Below are 19,207 nucleotides of genomic sequence, written 5' to 3'. Positions count from 1 at the left end.
ACTGTGGCAATAACAGCCTTGCACGGGGAAAGCTCTCCTACTGGGTGCTTTCCGCACCTGACTCAGGTGGTCTACCTGTTGCCACCACCAAAGCAAGAAGATCTTTCTGCTTAGAATTCCACCCTCCTCCCATTTTGCCCTCTTCCTGACCCATGACTCACCCATCACCCCCAAGGCCTTGTGAGGCACAGGGTTCTGGCTGTACTCTGGGGTGTTTCAGGGAACACCGTCTTCTGTCTCATGTCTGCCGTGGTCAGGCATGCATGGCGGCCTTGAAGACAGCCTCCCAGGCTACTCTTGGCTCTTGTCCTTCCTTCAAGTCCAGAAGCCCAGGATGGCTGGGGAGGGAGAATTTTCTTCCTTTTTGTGGTAGAATGTAGTGGTCCATCTCCAAGTTCACCTCTGGCACCTGAGTTCCTCAATCTCAACCTATCTCCTTTCTAGGCAGGAGACCACATGCTTGGGGTTCAGAGTCATCTTCTGGTCCTGCCCACAGTGCTCTCTCCCTGCACCAAGGCACCCAACCTCTTCCCATGGCTCCCTGCTGGCCCTTGCGTGGTTTCTCTTGCTGGTTGCACTAATGCTACTGTCCCAGTAACCTTTCTATTCTCTGCTTGTCAGTTTGTGGTGCTTCCAGAGCACTTGACTTACCAGTTCTATTTTCCAGCTTTGTTAGACCCCAAATTCCACACACAGTGCAGCCCTCAGCAAGCTACTTAACCCTTTTACTGTTTTAGTTGTCTTCTTCTTACACAGGCATCCTGGTGAGTCCTGTTACCTGGGCTTGTACAAGACAAATTTTATCAAATCTGAGTGCTATCCTTTGTCATACATTCTCCAATTCTTCCTGGTCCTCCCGCTGTAGCCTGTGTGATCCAGTAAACATGTGATCTTACCACATGGGGCTCAGAACCTGTCATGACCTGTCATGACCAGGCCAGGTTCCTAACCGGGCTTCTAGACCTGTCTGTGACCCTACTTCTCTTACTCCCAGCCCCCTACTATGGCACCCTCTGCACAATCTGAGTATGTGACTTTCAGCACTTCCCAGGCAGCCACATGCTCCTTCTCCATCTCCTTCTCAACAGACAGCAGGCGGGGCTCCCTCCTTTTCACATCCCAGGTCAGCTTAGGTGGCTCGCTTTCGTTTTCCTAAAGATTCCCTGTGTGCTTGCCAGTTCTAATCACAATCAGCAGCTACCCTGTAATGTCAGGGTGGGATTCATCTGTGTGGTTTCCCTTCTAATCTGCCTAGTTTTACTCATCTTCTGCATCTGACTAGCTGTGTAACCTAGGACAAGTCACTTGGCTTCTCTGGGCCTCTGTGATCTTAGCAGTAAGATGGGTGTAGACAGTGTAGTGACAGTATAGTAACCTCTTGGGGTTATTTTAGACAGTGCTTGTCGCATAGTCAACAGTATATGCATTAGATATGCATTAGTTACTGTTTTACATTGTTGTTCCCTGTAGCTCAGCTCAGAGGACTTCTCTCTCTCTCTCTCTCTGTGTTTTTTTTTGCACAAATACCAGTTCCAAAGGTGATTCAAGGAGAATCACCATCTATCTCTGCCCTCCCTTATAATTATGAGGCCCACTGACATTGACCATGCTGTCCTCCTGCACCTCCCACTCTGTGCAGGCGTTCCTGGCTGAGGAGCCATGTGGAGGCTGACAGGTGGGGAGCAGGTTGGCCCAGCAGGAGTAGGGAGTCAATAAGGTGGAAGAGGCAGGCTCATGAGAAGGAGCTAGGGCTCTGCCTATAGTGTGGGAGGTCATTGGGAGAAGCCCAGGGTGCAGATGCATCCAGAGGCAGGAACAGAATTGCCCCATTTATAAGACAAAGAGCTCAGGTCAGGCTTGGATCCAACAGCCCTCCTACCACAGGCAGAACCAGGTGGAAGATGACTGGGGATGACAAGGGGACCTCCTGACCTCCAGCAGAAAAGGGGGTTGTCGAAGAGATCCCTGAACTAAAACTTCACCCCCGCCCCTCTATCTCTCCCCCAACCAGTGCACGCTCTCCACCCTCCTCTCAGTGTGGTCCGCAGATTTGCCCATCTCTTGAATCAGAGCCAGCAGGACTTCTTGGCTGAGGCTGAGCTGCTAAAGCTGCAGGAGGAGGTAGTCAGGAAGATCCGGTCCAATCAGCAACTGGAGCAGGATCTCAACCTCTTGGACCTCAAGATCGGCCTGCTGGTGAAGAATCGGATCACCCTGCAGGTGAGCCCCGGTCCAGCCTCCCGAGATCCGGCTACCTCTGGAGAGGTGCCACTGGCATTCTGTGTGTGCTAATCACAGCTTTTTAGACTATGGATTTTTGTTAGCTGGCTAGGTCCTTGTTCTGTGACCCTCTCCGTTGGAGCCAACCGTTTGCTGGGGACACGTGATAGAGTGGGAAGAGCTCTGGGCATGAAATTGCAACGCCGGCTCTGCCGGCTCCCAGCAATGAAGCTGTGGGTGGTCCTTTAACCTCCATGGCTGCTTCCTCATTAGTGAGCTGGGAACAGTGAGAACGTCTGCCTCCCTGGGCCAGATGTGGAGGTAGATGTGAAAGCTCCTCATACAAATATGCGGTGACAGGTGATGTCTCCACCTCACAGTTATACAATAGTCTAAAAAGAAAAACGAGGCAGACATTATGCCTTTGCCTAGCAACCCGGGTCTCTTTGGGGATCACCCTGTGAGAGCACAGGTGCCAGCTAGAGTCTCAGGGCAGTAGGAGGGACCCTCCCCATCTCCCTTTGCCCATGTCTGTTCTTTAAACAGAAGAAAGCCATGACTTTTGCAGGTGCTGAGTCCAGACCATATGCTCCTTGCTCTGGGCCCAGGCTGGTTGTATCACCTGCTCCCTTGCCCCTGCAGGAAGTGGTCTCCCACTGCAAGAAGCTGACCAAAAAGAATAAGGAACAGCTGTCAGATATGATGGTTCTAGACAAGCAGAAGGGCTTGAAGTCGCTGAGCAAAGAGAAACGGCAGAAACTAGAAGCTTACCAACACCTCTTCTACTTGCTCCAGGTAAGAGGACTTTGGAAGGAGAAGTCTCTACCATAGCCAACTGGGCCTGGAACCTTTTTTTTTTTTAAAGATTTATTCATTTTATTACAGCCAGATATACAGAGAGGAGGAGAGACAGAGAGGAAGATCTTCCATCCGATGATTCACTCCCCAAGTGAGCCGCAACGGCCGGTGCTGTGCCGATCCGAAGCCGGGAACCTGGAACCTCTTCCGGGTCTCCCACGCGGTGCAGTGTCCCAATGCATTGGGCCGTCCTCGACTGCTTTCCCAGGCCACAAGCAGGGAGCTGGATGGGAAGTGGAGCTGCCGGGATTAGAACCGGCGCTGGGCCTGGAACCTTGAGGCCTTCTGGCCCATGCCTTTGCTTCTGTGTCCTTTCCCATAATCCCCATGTCGGTCACGGGCAAGAGAATGACTCTGCCCCTATTTGTCTGAAATGTTCCCAGTTTCCTGAAAGGCTGGTAGTGCTGCTCTCCCTCCACCCTGTCTCATGTCACTTGTAGGAGTGCTGTTACTGAGCTAATCCCCAGTCCTTAGAGTATATCACCAGTCATTCCCATCTCCCCCGTTGCTTACAGACCCAACCCATCTACCTGGCCAAGCTGATCTTTCAGATGCCACAGAATAAAACCACCAAGTTCATAGAAGCAGTGATCTTCAGCCTGTACAACTATGCCTCCAACCGCCGAGAGGCCTATCTGCTGCTCCAGCTCTTCAAGACAGCACTCCAGGAGGAAATCAGGTAGGCTTTCCAGACATGGAGGACTGGGAAAGAAGCCCCTGTTGGCTGCCTCACAAGGTGACAGCTTGGTGAGGTTTCAAGGAGAGACTGTAAGACAGTGCCTGGCATTTTGAGGTAATGTGGGCTGATGTGTTAGTGGAGAGCATGAGGTCAGTCTTCCAGGACAGTCCTTTAAGAGGGGATCCCAAAATAGGCTTTGAGTCAAATCTCAAAGAGCTGCTTGGCCCAATCACTGACGTCTAGAACCACAGGTCAAAGGTGGAACAGCCCCAGGATGTGGTGACCGGCAACCCGACAGTCGTGAGGCTGGTGGTGAGGTTCTACCGCAATGAGCGGGGACAGAGCGCCCTGCGGGAGATCCTGGGCAAGGTCATCCAGGAGGTGCTGGAGGACAAGGCACTCAGCGTCCACACAGACCCCGTTCACCTCTACAAGACCTGGGTCAACCAGACTGAGGCCCAGACAGGACAGCGCAGGTGAGCACACAGGCACTTTTATCAGCTTCTCTTGGGCCTCACAGGGTAAACTTGGATGTGTCTGAAGGTGACATATAAATGAGCATGCTGATTTATGCAAATATGGCACAAGCCCTACAGGAGTAAATAAGATAGCCTCTTAGATTCCTTCTAGTAATTAACATGGAACTGATGCAAATGATGCCAGACCCAGTGGGCTTAACATAGGATGAGCACAGATGAATATGTAAATGTGCTTAATTGCTGTGTCAGAGCTTGCAAAGGGAATATTACATTGGCTGAGACCTGTGTTACAGACTCTTATTGATAGGGGAGCATATGAATATTCAGATTTAAAGATGAGTAGGCAAATGAGCTACTAGAAAAGTAGACTGGTCTTAGAGAGTCCTTGGTACTAGGCAGTGTTGCCACTGGGGGGAGCAGGCAGTCCTGGGGCTACTCTGGAAGGAACAGGATGAGTTGTTGGGAAGGAACTATGTGGTTGTAACACAGCCTTCCCAACTGTCCCAGCTGCTAAAGGCAGAGTTCATGGAGGGGCCAGTGTTTGGTGCCGGGGTTGCTACTGCTTGTGACTTCTGCATCCCTCATCGGAGTGCCTGGTCCAAGTCCTGGCTCTGCTCCCAATTACAGCTGCCCACAACATGTGCACCCAGGAAGGCAATAGGTGATGACTTGAGTACTTGGGTCCCTGCCACCCATGTGGGAGACCTAGATTGAGTTCTGGGCTTCTGGCCAAAGCCAAGAACTTTTGGAAAAGAAGAGCTTTTTGTCTGTCCCTCTTTCTGCCTCTCAGATAAATACTTTTTTTTTTTTAAGTTCATGGGAATAGAATTAAAAGTATGAATTTGTTTCTGAGCAAAGATTTTTCTGTTGCAAACAATTAGTATTTCCACGATACGTAGACAATGTGTATTATGAAGCAATTATGGACTTCAAATCTTTTTGTTGTTGTTGTTCTTATTGTTAAAGACTTATATTTGGAAGAGTTAGAGAGAGGAAGAGACAGAAATCTGCCATCTCCTGGTTTACTCTTCAAATGACCACAATGGTCAGAGTTGGGCCAGGCTGAGGCCAGAAGCCCAAGGACTTGAGCCACCTTCTGTTGACTCCCCAAGGGCACTACCAAGAAGCTGGGTCAGAAATGGAGCTGCTGGCCATCTTATATCAGCCAGGGGGAGAGCAGATGTATAGTCCTTTGTTCATCCTAACTTGATGCTTGTATTGATGGCCAGAGCTGTTTCATGCTTAGGGCACAAAAAAATCTTCATCGTACGTCTACTGCATGTGTTATGGCTTACAGCTGGGGGCAAGGATATAGTTGACCATGTTTATATCATGTGGTTCTTTAAGTTATCTGTAGTGGGGTGAAGTTAAATGGGTCACGGTTTTAAAAAGAAAGAAAGAAATGGAGCTGCTGGAACTCCAACCACCACCCATATATGATGCCTGTGCCCACTGCACCAGAACACCAAACTCCAACTCATACTTTTTTTTTTTTTTTAAAGATTTATTTTATTTTTATTACAAAGTCAGATACACTGAGAGGAGGAGAGACAGAGAGGAAATGGAGCTGCCGGGATTAGATCCAGCGGCCACATGGGATCAAGGCGAGGACCTTAGCCACTAGGCCACGCCGCCAAGCCCTCATACTTTTTTTTTTGAAGATTTATTTATTTTTTACCACAAAATCAGATATACAGAGAGAAGGAGAGACAGAGAGGATGATTCCCTCTCCAAGTGACTGCAACGGCCGGTGCTGTGCTGATCTGAAGCCAGGAGCCAGGAACTTCCTCCAGGTCTCCCACAATGGGTGCAGGGTCCCAAGCCTTTGGGCTGTCCTTGACTGCTTTCCCAGGCCACAAGCAGGGAGCTGGATGGGAAGTGGAGCTGCTGGGATTAGAACCAGCACCCATATGGAATCCCGGCACTTTCAAGGCAAGGGCTTTAGCCATTAGGCCACCATGCCAGGCCCAACTCATACTTTTAATTCCACTTTTCCATGACTTCTTGAAGTATCCTTATGTGTTGGGCATTGCCGCAGGCTTGCTTTAGTTCCCCTAGGAGTCTGCACAGATCCAGGCTCTGTGTCCCTTCTGGCACATTCCTAGCCTCCCCATGGGTTCCCCAACTCTTTCTTCTTCACCTGCTACTCATGTTCTCTAAGCTTCCAAGTTGCTTCTTTTGGCCCTTTCTCTTTTGGCATGCTGGGCTGCCCTGAACCTGCTTGTAGGAGATCTTTTTGTTAGGTGAAGAGTTTAATGAGTGGGGCTAGCATTGTGGCACAGCAGGTCAAGTCAACACCTCTAACACTAGCATCCCATGTGAGCACCAGTTCATGTTCCAGCTACTCCACTTTCATTCCACCTTTCTGCAAATGTGCCTGGGAAAGCAATGGAAGATGGTCCAAGTGCTTAGACCCCTACACCCACAAGGGAGACCAGGAAGAAAGAGGTCCTGGCTCCTTGCTTCATTCTGACCCAGCCCTAGCTCTCGCAGCCATTTGAGGAATGAATCAGTGAATGAAAGATACCTCTCTGTTTCTGCCACCCTTCTTTCCTCCCTCTTTGTCTCTCATTCTCTGTCTCTGTAACATTGCCGTTCAAATAAATTAATTTAAAAAAAAGTTTACCAAGGAGGGCTTCAGGGAAGGGAGGCTATGAGAGGGGACTCTGGCTTTACTTCATCTCTCCTTGCCCACAGCCGTCTCCCTTATGACGTCACTCCTGAGCAGGCCTTGAGCCACCCTGAGATTCAGAGACGACTGGACATCTCCCTGCGCGATCTCCTGGCCGTGACTGATAAGTTCCTGGTCGCCATCATTTCGTCAGTGGACCAAATTCCGTATGTGCCAGAACCCTGCTCCAGCTTCAGTACAGGGTCCCAGGAGGGCCCAGCATTGTTGGGGAGAGTAAAATAGAGTGGTTGTTCAGGAGACAGGATAGCCAGAGGATCTGGGATGCTCAGAGTGGTTCCAGAAATGCAGAGAAAGCTCAAAGCCACTGCTATGGAGCTGAGCTGGATGCAGCACCGAGTCTGTGTGGGCCTCTAGGACTATCACTGGAGTCAGGAGGGAGCCTGACATTTTCATGGGAACCTGTGATTGTTTCACTGTGAACGGGGATAGGTTGAGACTCTGTACCACACAAATAAGACATTAAGTCAAACCAGTGAAGCATTTTTATAGCTCTTAAAAGTTAGTCAATAAGTGTTCTTTTAAAAGCAACTGAATGGGAATGGGCATTTGACCTGGCAGTTAAGATGTCAGCATCCCATGGTGAAGTGGCTGTGTTCAAGACCCAGCCTTGCTCTCAGCTCCAGTTTCCCACAAAGCTGCCAGGCAGTGGTGATGGTGCAACGAACTGGGTCCTTGACCCTCACGTAGGAGACCTGGATTGCATTCCTGACTCTGCCTTCAGCCCTAGCCAGGCCTTTGGGGAGTGAACCAGCAACTGGGAGTCAGAAAAGATTGACCCGACATCAGAAAGGAAGGGATATGATGAGTGGCCCATCCTGTCTGTGGTCCCTTAGGAGACAGGAGTGGCTCTAAGGGAATGTGGTGAGATGTACAGTAGCACCTCTGGGGCAGGACTCAGTTGCACTGACAAAGTCTAGGCACAGTGGGCAGAATCATGCATCCCCTCAGAAGATGCAGTTCCACTTGTCTCTCAAAATCCCTGGGTGATGAAGAGCAAGGATGATGATGGTTCCTGCGTTTCAAACCAGGGGACACACAAAGGAGAAGACATGGCCTAAGATGCTGTCTGTGGTGGTGATAAAGTGAGGGCCGGAGCTTCTCCCAGCTTGTTGACTTCCCTAGGCCAGACCAGGCTCCTCCAAGGAGCTCTGGCATAGCTGGAGAGATTGGTTGCCTTGAAGCCCTCTGGGCTGTCCTGAGATGAAGTTTTGGCCGTGAGCATCAGATACCCAGGTAGAGGCTAAAATAAGTTGGGATAGAAAGTGTCTTCCAAGGCAGTCAGAGAGGCTTAAAGAGGCTCTCGGGCCAAGCTGGATGCTGCATGAGTAGATGGCAGCCTCTGTCTGGTCCTGAGTCATGTCAAGGGCAGGAGGGAAGGACAAGGCCCCATGGTTCAGCAGGGAGCTGGCTGTGGGTAGCAGAGAGGCAGAGCCACAGCACACCTGCTGCTCTTTCCCCAGGTACGGGATGCGGTATGTGGCCAAAGTCCTAAAGACAGCTCTGGCGGAGAAGTTCCCTGATGCCAGGGAGAGCGAAATCTATAAGGTAAGCATTGTTTCCCCTCCCACCTCCTCTGGAATCCCGCCCCCTTTAGCCATGTGGCTGAGACAAAAAACCCTATTGCTGGAAAAAAACCAGCCTGTGAATGGCGCTTGACTCACCAGCAGGGTTTTGGACAGCAGATGGGGCAGCAGCTGGGGCATGAGTGGAGAGTGGACAATCCCAGGCTTCCTGTCAGGAGATTGGGGTTCTAGGCCCAGAGCAAGCTCAAGCTTGCTGAGTGACCTTGAGCATGATGCCCACCTGTTCTGGATCTGTTTTGTTTTCTGTAAAGTTAAGGGGTTGGCCCAGGGCAGCTGGGAGTGCAGGGTTGAAGGGGGAAAGGGCCCTCCAGGCGTCTCTAGGAGTCTCCTCTGCCTTCAGGTGGTGGGGAACCTCCTGTACTATCGCTTCCTGAACCCCGCTGTGGTGGCCCCTGATGCCTTCGACATCGTGGCCATGGCTGCGGGTGGTGCCCTGGCTGCCCCCCAGCGCCACGCCCTGGGGGCAGTGGCTCAGCTCCTGCAGCACGCAGCAGCTGGCAAGGCCTTCTCGGGGGAGAACCAGCACCTGCGCATCCTGAACGACTATCTGGAGGAGACGCACCACAAGTTCAGGTCTGGGGCCTGGCATCCCATCCTCCTGTCTCTTTTCCCCTGCTCCCCCGCCTTTCACATCCCACCTCTTCCCTGGAATTCATGAGGAGTAGAGGCAGGGGGATGCAGTGAGGGGGTGGGGGGGCTGGAAGCTAGGACTCCTGTGGAAAGACAAGAGGACTCAGGGAAGGTTGGCTCCAGGTGCCCCTGGGACAGTAGGTAGGTGCTGAGACTGAATAGTCAAATTGGCTTGAGCTGACAGCCAGGGAAGGGGTGGACAGAACCCAGGCCAGTGCTGGCCTTCCCCACCTGCTCATTTGCCCTCACTCCCATCTACGGAGATAGGAAGTTTGTGTGCAGAGCCTGCCAGGTGCCTGAGCCAGAGGAGCGCTTTGCAATGGACGAATACTCAGACATGGTGGCTGTAGCCAAACCTGTGGTGTACATCACCGTGGGAGAGCTTGTCAACACGCACAGGGTGAGGGACTGCTCCTGAGTGGTGTTCCCTGAGCGGCCAGAGTTCTGGAAGCCCATGCTGACCATGGTCAAGGCCCAGCTCAGGCCGCACATCTCCTTCCCTCCTCCCGCAGCTGCTGTTGGAACACCAGGACTGGATTGCTCCCGACCACCGGGACCCCCTGCATGAGCTCCTGGAGGACCTGGGGGAGCTGCCTACTGTCTCTGATCTCATTGGTGTGTGCCCTAATGGGTAGCTGGGAGGGAGGGACAGGCAGGTGGGCTGGCCCGTCTGAATGCTAGACAACTAGCTGCATTCTCAGCCTCCCTCTCTCCCTGTGGCCCTAAGCTGGACACAGGGACAGAGGTAGAAGGGGACAAACTGATCCCCCTGGGATCAGTGAGACATGGGGCGGGGCAGAGTCTGTGCAGGAGGTTCCTGGGTGAGGGGGCTGTCAGGGCTGTGGCTGGGATTCCATGTGCTTTCCAGGGGGCCCCAAGGGCGTGCTCTGTAGCCTTCTGCAAGTGCTGAGATTGGACAGAGGGCCCAGTGCAGGCCCACCAGACCCCGTGGGAACACTTCCTGCCCACAGTGTGCACATAGCAGTGCAGTGCCCACGATCCCACATGCATGTGTTCATTGGTGTGTCATGGCTGTATGTACCTATGCCTGTCTCTCACTCCTCACTTGCTTCAGGGGAAAACATCGCTGCAGATGGACACACAGACCTGAGCGATCTCGAAGTGTCCCTGACACTCACCAACAAATTTGAAGGGCGTGAGGCAGACATTGACGATACCAATGCCAAGTGTTTGCTTCTAAGGTAGGTGAGGCCTCTGCCCCAAAACAAAATGGCCCTTCTCTCGGGCTGTCCCACCTCCTGCCTCGGCTCCTTATCCTTCTAAAAGTTCTCCCCGAAAGCTCATTCACCTCCCTTCTGCTGCCATCTCAGCTCTTTCCTACCAACTACCTTAGTTGTCCACACCAGAATGTGCCGGACAATAGGGGGATGAGCAGCAGTGCTTGTGCTGCTTGCCACTTAGCAGATGCTGTCTTCTATGTGACACAATGGCAGGAGCTAACCGGGAGGGGGACAGCCTTCCGCCATCATCATGAAGGGGACAAACTCAGTACCATGGGACTTGTCAGAGTGCCGCAGCTAGCAGGTCATGGGTTTCTCATCCTCAAACCCCATTCCTAAGGAACAGGCAAAGGGAGGGAGGACCCCTGGCAGGGCTGGGCTGCTCATCTGGACGGAAGAGAACCAACATAGCAAATCCTGACTCAATCCCTCACTTGTCAACAAGTGAGTGGGCCTGGGGCTTTGTCCCACCACACGTGGCTTAGAGCCAGGTAGGGTGAGGATGTAAGGACAAAGCCACCAAAGGGAGAGGGGAGGATTACATGTGACCTTCAACTGAAGGACCTAAAGGGAGAGGGTTTGGAAGCTTGTGTGGGGGGAAGGTGTTCTGGGCTACAGTACTGCCACTCACTCTCTCTCCTCAGCTCCCAAGAGTTCCCAGTAGCCATGATGCATGGGACAGAGTCCACTAACTTGCGGCTCTCTCCTGCCACTGCCCTCCTCCCACAGCACCAAGCAGATGCTAGCTGACATTGTACAGTTCTACCCCGGGGACTCCCTTGAAGAGATCCTGTCCCTCACAGCTTCCCAAGAGCAGGTGAGTAGCCAGGCCAGCCTGTGAGTTCTGTCTTATCTGTGCCCCTCTTCGCCCCCTAGTATGGCTCTCCCCTGCCCACCCAGAGCAGGTGCTTACCCATAATGAGTGCATGGGAGGGTCAAGACCTGAGACCCTTCCCTGTGTCACACGATGTGTTATGACGTTACACTTCTGTGCTCTCCATAAACTGTGCCCACACCTTGCCCCCAGTTTGTTTGACATGCCCAGGAATCCCCTTTGTTGCTGGTGCACCTGGGGCCTAGAAGGCCAAGCTGGGGCCTGGTGGACTCATCCAACATCTTCGCCCGGCAGGAAGTGGCTCACAAGCGGCTGATGTGCCGGCGCCAGACCTGTGAGGCCCAGACCCCTGAGCCACTGCGACGACACCGCTCGCTGACAGCGCACTCCCTCCTGCCACTGGCAGAGAAGCAGCGGCGGGTCCTGCGGAACCTGCGCCGCCTTGAGGGCCTGGGGTTGGTTAGTGCCCGAAATGGCTACCAGGAGCTGGTGGATGAGCTGGCTAAGGTGATGAGCTGGACCTGGGTGGGAGTGTGTGTGTACACTTGTGTACTTGTGTGTACTAGCCTGAGCCAACCTATCATGTCAATACCCAGGGGCAGGCCTTTCCCTGGTGGTGCCCACTCAGATCTGTTGTCAGCTAGAAGAGGGTTGAAGGTCTTTTTTTTTTTTTTTTTTTAAGGAGAAGTCTTAAAATTAGCCAGGGAAGATAATGTTCTCACAACTGTGTCTAAAAACTTCGGAGCCCTGGAGCCCACTGGTCCGTGGCAGTGGCCGGAAGATGTACCTTGAAGGCTTAGGGTGGGGTCTGTCCTCCACAGCCTCGCAGTCTTCCTCTTCCTGACAGAAAGGCCTCACTCATGTCCCCCCATCTTTCCCCCGGCCTCGGTCCCTGTACCCCAACCCCAGGACATCCGCAACCAGCGCCGACACCGGCAGCGGCGCAAGGCGGAGTTGCTAAAGCTTCAGGCCACGGTCCAGGGGCTAAACGCCAAGACCACCTTCTTTGAGGAACAGGGCGACTACTACAGCCAGTACATCCGGGCCTGCCTGGGCCACCTGGCCCCCAGCTCCAAGTAGGTGCTGGCCTCTGTACCCCTTATTTCCCAGCTCTCTTACCCCAGCACAGCACAACCCTTCCTGACTCTGCCTTCGAGTCTCCCTCTCAAGGCCTCAGGTGCACACACAACCCCTGTCCTATGCCTTTCACCCTAAAAAAAATCTTCCCTGGGATCAAGTTTCCATTTTCCTAGCCATGGGGAACAAGGGTGTTTGGCAGCGGAGGTTGTGTTGGATCGTATGTCTGAGGTCTTGTTTTAATCAGGAGCTCTGGGAAGGGGAAGAAGCAGGCATCTCTTCGTTACACTGCAGCCCAGCTTCTAGAGAAGGGGGTCCTGGTGGAGATTGAAGATCTTCCTGCCTCTCAGTATGTATCCCCAGGCCTGGCTGAAAGGGAGATCTGGGTGGGTGACCCAGTGGAAGGGAAGGAGGAACTCAGACCCAGTTTTGAAGGTGCTGTGCTGAGGCTTAGCACAGTTCTGGTTACCCCGAGGCAGAGGATACTGGGAAATCTGGCAGAGATGAGAGCAGCTGGGCAGGGCCAGGCAGGTAGACAAGATGATGGTAGCAGATGTGAAATTGGGAGGAGACAGAGTTGGGCACCCCCAGGACCCTCAGAGGGGAAATCCAGGCTCTGAGTGGAACGCCCTACAGCCCAGAATGTGGAACAGCAGATGCTAGTGCAGCTGTTTCCCTTAGCTTCAGAAATGTCATCTTTGACATCACCCCTGGAGATGAGGCTGGCAAGTTCGAAGTTAACGCCAAGTTCCTGGGTGTGGACATGGAGCGATTTCAGCTGCACTATCAGGTAAGGGACTTCTCCCCCCAGATCCCCTGAGACCACAGGGAGTGGCAGGCAGCTTCAGCTCTGCTCTCTACCTATTCCTGGAGGGAAGAGTGAGGTCTGTGTAGCCCAAGTCCCTGTGCCCAGGCCCTGACAGGCAAGCGTCAAGGAGAGGGCAGAGGGCTGGTGGTGTTAGCAGGACTAAGATGTGAAGCCCGGCATGCTGGGGGCTTCCCTTGAGACCCCTGCTGACATCTGCCACTGTGCTGAGCAACATTCCTCAGTGACAGGCTCTAGGGCAAAAAGATTAAAAAGCCAGCTCGAGCCAGAGGCAGGGATCCAAGACAACATTCAAGCTGAATCTCTCTGTTCCTCTGAGGGAGGAAACAGATTGCAAGCACTGGCTCTGCTTGAGGCCACAGTACCTCTCCTCGCCTCACTTACCTCTGTGGCAGAGTAGATTTCATTGCCCAATCTGTTGGGGCCCACCAGTGGAAGACTTGGTGGACACTGCGGCCCACAGCCCTTGAACTCTGTACCCTGCCTCCTCCTCCTAGGACCTCTTGCAGCTCCAGTATGAGGGTGTGGCGATCATGAAACTCTTTAACAAGGCCAAGGTCAATGTCAACCTTCTCATCTTCCTCCTCAACAAGAAGTTCTTGCGGAAATGACTGAGGCAGGCCATGAGCAAGCTCCCGCCCTGTGGCCTGTCTGGCTGATGTCTTTAACACTAATTCACTGCTGGGCTTCCTGCAGATGCCCTGGCTTGGCTCAAGACACAGCACTGACTGAGGGCGGCTGGCACACTCCTCCCTTCCGCACCTGGAAGGGGTGTGTGTGCTGGCCACAGCACTCTGGTTGGCTTAAGAGGGAGGAACACCCAGGAACCCCAAGGCTTCCCAGCCAGCTGTGAGGGGTATGAATCCAGGGTGTGCCCCTTGGCTCTGGTGTCTGCTACTGCCATCCTGCAATCACCCCAGTACTCTAAGCACTGCCCCGATGGCCTCATTCTTCCTCTCCACTTCCTTTTCTTAGCACACCCCCAAAGCTAGGGCCAGGCTCCCCCTCCTCACCACCCACCACATCTGTCGAGCCACAGCTGTGACACAGTGTGTCCCCCAGCCCCTCACCCTCACCCTGGCCCTGGGGCAGGCCGTGGGGTTGGTTCATGCCCACATGGCCCTGTGGCACTGTTGTCCTCCGTGGCGTTATGGGTAAGATGACCTTCCATTAACCTCAAACCGCATTCCCCTATTGATGGTCTGTTTTATATGTGGGTCACTGGGGTATTTATTTTCTCTCCCACCCCTGCACTCCCAACTGCTTAGCCGCCTTAATCGTGGTTTTAATTCCCTCATCTTTTTGTGCTCAAAGGGTTCTCAGCTCCCCTATCCAAAGTAGTGTTTGTGCCCCTCATTTCAAATAAAAAATAAATAAAATCACCTTGGGTGAGAGCCACAGGTTACAATCTTGTTTTAGCTTCTCCCAGGGCAAAGCGAGTGTCTCCCTCTTCTCCTCTACCCTGGGGAGTCTCGCGTCTCAGAGATGACTCTTCCAGGCAATTTCCTCTTCTCCAATCCTACCCTCTGCCACTGTCTTCTGTTCTCACTCCTCTTCTTCTCTCCCAACATCTACCCAACTTCCTGTCCCTGCTGCTGTAGTTTTTCCGACCCCATCTTAATAAAAGCAACTGTTGCTCCCACATCTGTTGTTAACTTCTTATTTCATTTCTCACAAAGCAGGCCTCCCAGTCCTATGCACTGGCTTCCACCTAATGCCAAGAGGGTCCCTCCTGCAGCTCCCCTGCCTTCCCGCTGCCTGGCTCCAGGAGGGCAGAGCCAGAGCTGCCCGCCTGCCAGAGCTCATAAAAGCTTAACGAGATGTGGCATGCTGGATCGGCTGCCGGGTCAGGGACAGAAGAAGGCATGCTTAGATCTTGGTTCTGTTTTTGTCAGCCACTCTGAGGCCTACACCTGGGAGGGGAGCCCAGCCCCAGCTCCATCCTACCCATTTCGCACACAGTTCCAGCAGGTTCTTTCTGGAGCTCTGGGTGATGACACCAGAAACACCTGAGCTGAGCTCCCTGGGTGCTGCAGGGCCCACGCCCCCATGGGATTCCCCCCTCCTGCTTTTGCTCCCTGCCTTGAGGAAGCAGTAGGGAGGCCCATGGGTGAGGGGACGTGCACACAGACACTTGCCTTGGCGCTCGCACAACCCGAGCAGCCCCTGCTGGGCACCCAATTGGGCGGGTGCAGCCTGCCTCCTCCCCTCCACTCCATTCTGTCACTCAAGATCTGTCTTGCTGTCACATCCAATCTCACTCACAGCTTTTCCCCGCTCCTCCTCCCCTTAGCATGTCACAGCCAAGACTTCAAGTGCCACCTTGCTCTGGGTGACAGTGACATATACCAGTGAATTCTGCTTTCTGCATGCCCTCAGTCATCATTAAAAATCACACTCTCACCACATGGCTCCAGCCCTGAACCACAGTGGGGTGCCCCCACAACCCTAGGCCCACAGCCACGCCCACCACCCACAGAGATGCCAAGGTCACAGCCGGTTCTCAGGGCTTGCTTGTTCTGGGCTGTGAGATTCACACACATCTGCCCCTTGTGACAGCTCGCTCAAATCAGTGCTCAGTCTCTTTGTCCAACAGACATTGAAGTCAGCCCAGAGGCTTGGTGCCCCTGGGGGGTAAGGGGTAAGGGGGCAGAGCAGGGTTCTCAGTGCAGGCCCCACTGCCCACAGAGGCTGTGTGCCCTGTGTTTATCTCTTCCTTCCACCCACCCTCTCATGTCACTCTCCTTTCTTCTTAAAGATCTGTTTACTTATTTGAAAGGCAGAGTCACTGGGGGCTAGCACTGTGGCATAGCTAGTCAAGTTATTACCTGTGATGCCAGCATCCCATGTAAACACTGGTTCAAGTTCCAGTTGCTCTACTTCTTACCCAGCTCCTTGCTAATGTACCTAGCAAAGCAGTGGAAGATGGTCTGAGTGCCTGGACTTTTGTATCCATATGTGAAACCCCAATAGAAGCTCTCAACTCCTGGCTTCAGCCTGGCCCAGCCCTGGCATTTGGGGTCATTTAGGGAATGAGCCAGGGGATGGAAAATCTCTATTTCTGTCTCTCCCTCTCTGTATAATTCTCTTTCAAATAAACAAACACATCTTAAAAAAAAAAAAGGCAGAATTACTGGGAGAAAAAGGAAGACAAGGAGATCTTCAACCAATGGTTTAATCTGTAACTGGCCAAAGCAGCTGAGGTTGGGCCGTGCCAAAGCCAGGAACCTAAACCTACATTCAGGTCTCCTGCTGATGCAGACACTCAGGCACTTGGCCATCTTCTGCTTTCCCAGACACATTAGCAGGGAGCTGGTTAGAAAGTGGAGCAGCAGGAGCTCATATTCATATGTGGCAGCTTAACCCTGCTATGCTACCACATCAGCTCCCATACTTGACACATAAGACTGCTTGGAATCCTCACATCCCATGTCGGAATACCTGGGCTCCAATCCCAACAGCTCTGCTCCTTCCTCATCCCAGCTTCCTGAAAGGCTCCCCAGAGGAGGCAGCAGGCCCTGGCTCAAGTAGATGGGTGTCAATCACCCACAGGGAAGATCCAGATTGTTTCAGGCTCGTGGCTTCAGTCTGATCCAGATCCAGCCACTGGGGCATTTAGAAAGTGAACCAGTAGTTAGGAGGCCAATCTGTGTTGCTGTTTCTTTCGGGTAGATAAAAATAAACTTTTTTTAAATAATAGAATTTTTTAAAGACTTATTTATTTTTATTGGAAAGTCAGATATACAGAGAGGAGGAGAGACAGACAGGAAGATCCTCTGTCCAGTGATTCACTCCCCACGTGACCACAACGACCAGACCTAAGCTGATCCAAAGCCAGGAGCCAGGAAACCTCATCCAGGTCTCCCACGTGGGTGCAGGGTCCCAAGGCTTTGTGCTGTCCTCCACTGCTTCTCCAGGTCACAAGCAGGGAACTGGATGGGAAGTAGAGCAGCCGGGATTAGAACCGGCACCCATATTGGATCCCGGTGTGTTCAAGGCAAGGACATAAGCTGCTAGGCCACTGCGCCGGGCCCTGAAATGCAGATTTACAGAGATCTTCCATCTGCTGATTCACTCCCCAAATGGCCACAATGGCCAGAGCTGAGTCAGTTAGGAGCCAGGAGCCAGGAGCTTCTTCTAGGTCTCCTTTGTGGGTTCAGGAGCCCAAGGATGTGGGCCATTTCAGCTGCTTTCTCAGGTCATAAACGGGGAGTTGGGTCACAGGTGGTGGCATCTGGGACTCATATCTGCGCCCATGTGGGAAACCAAGCACCACAGGCAGAGCTTAACCTGTGCCACTGAGACCCTGGCTCCATTTCTAATTTCAGCTTCCTTGCAAATGAACCTCCTGAGAAAGGCAGGTAATATCATTCACGTGGGAGGCCCCAGTTGAGTTCCCAGTTTCTGATTTTAGTCTAGGCCAGCCCCACTTATTTGTGGGCACTTACAAAGTGACACAGCATTTGGAAGAACCCCTCTGCTAAGCCTGCCCTCAGCCCCAGCTCTCACACATGCTGGTTGGTGCAGTGACCTGACCTGGGGAGGCCAGTAGCACTGGTTCTCCAGGCCCCCCTACCATCCTGCCCAACCTAGGCTCTCATAAGTATTAGTGGCTGCGGCAGCCTGACCCAAGGAGAGCCATTGCTATAGCTGCCCACATGAAAAACCCTCGGTTTACCCCAACCTGGCCCAGGACTCTGGCAAGCCAGTGGCAGCAATCTGCTAGTTGCCAACAGGCAGCTATGTTGGAACACTGGTATAGTTAACACAGAGTTAGCATTACCAGGCCCAGAATGCCAGCCAGCCATTGGCTACTTTTTCTGCCAGCAGTATGACACTTGCCTATGTACAAGGCAGTCTAGGTAGCTGTCTGCAACTGGGGAAGTTTGTTTTAAACCAGAAATGGGCGAAGGGATTGGATAGAATTTCTCCAAAAATATAGAAATGGCCAAAAAGCATATAATATAAAAGAATGTCCACCACCACTAGTTCATGAAGTACAAGTCCAAATTGTACCACTTTATCCCTGCAAACATGCTAGAGTAAAACTGACAGACAACAAATGCTATGAGGAAGTGGAGAGATGACTGCTTCCATACACTGCTAGAGCTTTGTACAATGGTGGTGATGGCACTGACAAATAATTCTTCAGGTCTTCAAAACATTCAAGATTTATTTATTTTTACTTGAAAGGCAGATTCACAGAGGGAGAGAAGGAGGGTTAAAGATCTTTCATCCACTGGTTCCCTCTCCAGTGGCTTAGTCTGGCCCAGCTGCAGCTGTTGAAGCCATTTGGGGAGTGACCCAGCTGGTGAAAGATATGTTCCTGTCTCTTTGTAACTCTTCCTTTCAAATAAATACATAAATCTTTAAAAACAATGAGGAGCAAGCATTTAAACATTCAACAGTAAGCTGGCAGTAATTTTATACATGTTGAGATTTATAGTTTTTTATTTTGTTTTTCTAGTAACTAGTTTTTATTATATTTCCCATAAATATCAGTCTATAGCAGACTGGAAATTTAGAAAAATGCATCTTTCACCACAGACCTTCTACAAACTGTCCTGGACGGCATACCTCAGCAGTATGACGTAAGAATCCATCAGCTCTGCCAAACTGAGCTGGAGAGACTGGTACACACACTACAAATTGTTGAGTTATAATAAATAGAGTGGAGTTGCTGAGATACTGTATTCGCAACATTAGATTTTGCTTTATTCGTATAACCATGAGAGACATTTTTTAAGGATTTTTCCCCTGTTGATATTAAATATATATATATGTTTATTTAAAAAACACAGCCACAGGGAGGGAGAGACAAAGACAAAGAGAAATTTTCTACCCACTGCTTTGCTCCCCAAATAGTCACACTGATGCCAGGAGCCAGGAGCTTCATCTGGGTCTCCCACATGGATGCAGAGGCTTAACACATATTCTATACTCTACTGATTTCCTAGGCCACTGGCAGGAGGCTGGATGGGAAGTGGAGCAGCCAGGACTTAAACCAGTATCTATATGAAATGCCAGTGCTGCAGGTGGTAGCTTTAACCATTATGCCACAGAGCTAGTTCCCCATACCTTTCTAAT

At 52.0% G+C, this 19,207-nt stretch overlaps 1 protein-coding gene across 1 annotated transcript in view; it reads left to right on the top strand.

Moving 5' to 3' along the window:
* IQGAP3 (IQ motif containing GTPase activating protein 3) overlaps window positions 1–14,760 on the top strand; it is a 37,599-nt gene extending 22,839 nt beyond the window's left edge. Inside the window, exons 23-38 of the mRNA XM_058660440.1 lie at window positions 2,012–2,220; window positions 2,863–3,015; window positions 3,594–3,757; window positions 4,009–4,233; window positions 6,934–7,074; window positions 8,389–8,473; window positions 8,852–9,084; window positions 9,409–9,541; window positions 9,654–9,756; window positions 10,217–10,343; window positions 11,112–11,199; window positions 11,512–11,724; window positions 12,127–12,293; window positions 12,542–12,643; window positions 12,976–13,084; window positions 13,618–14,760. Coding sequence (XP_058516423.1) covers window positions 2,012–2,220; window positions 2,863–3,015; window positions 3,594–3,757; window positions 4,009–4,233; window positions 6,934–7,074; window positions 8,389–8,473; window positions 8,852–9,084; window positions 9,409–9,541; window positions 9,654–9,756; window positions 10,217–10,343; window positions 11,112–11,199; window positions 11,512–11,724; window positions 12,127–12,293; window positions 12,542–12,643; window positions 12,976–13,084; window positions 13,618–13,731 — 2,366 coding nt within the window. The 3' untranslated portion in view covers window positions 13,732–14,760. The remainder of the gene's footprint in view (window positions 1–2,011; window positions 2,221–2,862; window positions 3,016–3,593; window positions 3,758–4,008; window positions 4,234–6,933; window positions 7,075–8,388; window positions 8,474–8,851; window positions 9,085–9,408; window positions 9,542–9,653; window positions 9,757–10,216; window positions 10,344–11,111; window positions 11,200–11,511; window positions 11,725–12,126; window positions 12,294–12,541; window positions 12,644–12,975; window positions 13,085–13,617) is intronic.
* The last annotated feature ends 4,447 nt before the right edge of the window (window positions 14,761–19,207 follow it).

Source organism: Ochotona princeps, chromosome 2 (genome assembly GCF_030435755.1).
Source record: "Ochotona princeps isolate mOchPri1 chromosome 2, mOchPri1.hap1, whole genome shotgun sequence".
Taxonomy (NCBI): domain Eukaryota; kingdom Metazoa; phylum Chordata; class Mammalia; order Lagomorpha; family Ochotonidae; genus Ochotona; species Ochotona princeps.
This window is presented reverse-complemented; position numbering and strand designations above follow the sequence as displayed.